Genomic DNA, 2,563 nt, shown 5'->3' with positions numbered 1-2,563 from the left:
ACTTCTTAGCGATCCCCAATCTCCCATCTTCCCCATCTTCCCCCAGCTCCTGGCAGCCACTCATCTACTTTCTGTTTCTATAGATTTGCGTTTTGGTTTTGTTGTTGTTGTTGTTGTTGTTGTTTTGAGACGGAGTTTCGCTCTTGTTGCCCAGGCTGGAGTGCAATGAAGCAATCTCAGCTCACCGCAACTTCTGCCTCTCGGGTTCAAGCACTACTCCTGCCTCAGCCTCCTGAGTAGCTGGGACTACAGGCATGCGCCACCATGCCCAGCTAACTTTGTATTTTTAGTAGAGACAGGATTTCTCCATGTTGGTCAGGCTGGTCTCAAACTCCCGACCTCAGGTGATCTGCCCACCTCGGCTTCCCAAAGTGCTGGGATTACAGGCATGAGCCACCGCACCAGGCCTATTTTTTATTTTTGAGACAGTCTCGCTCTGTTGCCCAGGCTGGAGTGCAGTAGCATGATCTTGGCTCACTACAACCTCCACCTTCCAGGTTCAAGCAATTCTGCCTCAGCCTCCCCAGTAGCTGGGATTATAGGTATATGCCACCATGCCCGGCTAATTTTTTGTATTTTTAGTAGAGATGGGGTTTCACCATGTTGGCCAGGCTTGTCTTGAAGTCCTGACCTCAGGTGATCCACTTTGGCCTCCCAAAGGGCTGGGATTACAGGCATGAGCCACCGCGTCCGGCCAAATTTGCCTATTTTGGACATTTCATATAAATGGCCCCTATGATCTGTGATTCTTTGTGAGTAGCTTGTTTCCTGTAGCCTAACTGACTTGTATTTTAGTTGGACCCCTCAGGGTGCTGGTGGAAGAAGATACTGTCAGGGACAGGGGTGGAAGCAGAGAGCCCTCAGGGAGGAGATGACCTCAGTGGTCCTGGTGGGAGATGCTGGTGGTTGGACCAGGGTGGGGACCACTAAGAAAGAAGTTGGATGTATTTAATTTGAAGGCAGAAGCTTCTGTATGCGGATGGTGTCTTAGTAAACAAAACAGTGAAGGTGTTTAACCTGAGCAGCTGGGAGGATGGAGCTGCATCAGCTGAGATGGGGGTGGCTGAGGGAGGAGCAGGTTGGGGAAGGATCAGAAGCCCAGCTCTGAGCAAGTGAGTTTGGGGCGTTTTTAGACAATGAAGAGTGCACAGCTGGAGACAGGAGTCTGGAGCCCAGGCAGAGGTTCAGGCTGAGCCCAGGAAACTGGGAGCCCCTGTATGCAAACTGTTCGAGCCCATGAGCTTGAATGAGACCCCAGGTGAGTACAGACTGAGGAAGCCTACCAGGCTGGAGGCTGAACTGGAAAATCCTGCTGTCCTGGTTGGAGAGAGTCTCAGGGAAATGTCCATCAGTGCCCAGCCACCCCAGCTCTCTCTCAGGCCCCTCTCTCACCTCCTTAGGATCCAGCAGTGTGATGCAGTATCCAGATAGTTCAGAGCCTCATCAAATGTTGGCCCTTAACCGGGCGCAGTGGCTCACGCCTGTAATCCCAGAACTTTGGGAGGCCAAGGCAGGTGGATTGCTTGAGGTCAGAAGTTTGAGACCAACCTGGCCAACATGGCAAAACCCCACCTCTACTAAAAATACAAAAATTTAGCCGGGCGGGGTGGCGCCTGCCTGTAGTCCCAGCTTCTTGGGAGGCTGAGGCAGGATAACCATTTGAAGCCGTAAGATGAAGGTGGAAGTAAGCCGAGATCGCGCCACTGCACTCCAGTGTAGGCTACAAAGTGAGACTGTGTCTCAAAAAAAAATTAAAAACTAGAAAAACTGTTGGCTCTTACTGTCAGTGAGATGGGAGCTGCCTGGCCCAGCAAGGGACTTCCAGGAGCTGCTTCCACTAAAGCGGGCACGAATGTCTCTCCTCTGGGTACAAAGACTGGCCTGCCATGGAGCTTCTCTGCCAAGGCGTGATCTGACGTAGGTTTTAAAAGGATCATTCTGGGGCCAGGCGCGGTAGCTCACACCTGTAATCCCAGCACTTTGGGAGGCCGAGGCGGGCGGATCACTTGAGGTCAGGAGTTTGAGACCAGACTGGTCAACATGGTGAAAACCCGTCTCTACTAAAAATACAAAAAGTAGCCGGGTGTGGTGGCGGGCACCTGAAATCTCAGCTACTCAGGAGACTGAGGCAGGATAATCGCTTGAACCCAGGAGTTGGAAGTTGTGGTGAGCCAAGATCATACCACTGCACTCCAGCCAGGGTGACAGAGCAAGACTATCTTGGGGCTGGGGGGCGGAAGGTAGGAAGGATAGTTCTGGGTTCGGGTAGCGGGGAGGTTAGGGAAGGAGGGGGGAAAGGGGAAATCAAGGCAGCATTGAGGGTCACTCACCCCTTGCCTGCATTTCTCTCTCTACAGATACATCAGCCCACAGCAAGGGGGGTTCCAGCAGCCCGGAGCCATGGGCCCGGCCCTCCTGCACTCCCCAGGAAGGGGGCTGCCCACGGCCTAAGGAGCGTGAGTCCCCACCCCCTTCCGCCCTGCAGCCGGTCCAGCTGCCTCGCCTGGCCTTGTCTCCACCACCCCCAGCCCCTCCACTGCCACCCCCACCGCCACTGGCCCAA

At 53.9% G+C, this 2,563-nt stretch overlaps 1 protein-coding gene across 1 annotated transcript in view; it reads left to right on the top strand.

The window, feature by feature from the left end:
* Positions 1 to 2,563, top strand: part of MYPOP (Myb-related transcription factor, partner of profilin) — a gene marked incomplete at its 5' end in the record, with an annotated part of 11,790 nt that overhangs the window by 8,019 nt on the left and 1,208 nt on the right. The window contains one exon of the mRNA XM_011975151.1: positions 2,358 to 2,557. Within this exon, the coding sequence (XP_011830541.1) occupies positions 2,358 to 2,557 (200 nt within the window). The remainder of the gene's footprint in view (positions 1 to 2,357; positions 2,558 to 2,563) is intronic.

The sequence above is a fragment of the Mandrillus leucophaeus genome, unplaced genomic scaffold (genome assembly GCF_000951045.1).
Source record: "Mandrillus leucophaeus isolate KB7577 unplaced genomic scaffold, Mleu.le_1.0 Scaffold151, whole genome shotgun sequence".
In the NCBI taxonomy this organism is placed as follows: Eukaryota; Metazoa; Chordata; class Mammalia; order Primates; family Cercopithecidae; genus Mandrillus; species Mandrillus leucophaeus.
The sequence above is the reverse complement of the archived record's forward strand: the minus strand, read 5'-3'. Positions and strand labels throughout refer to the sequence as shown.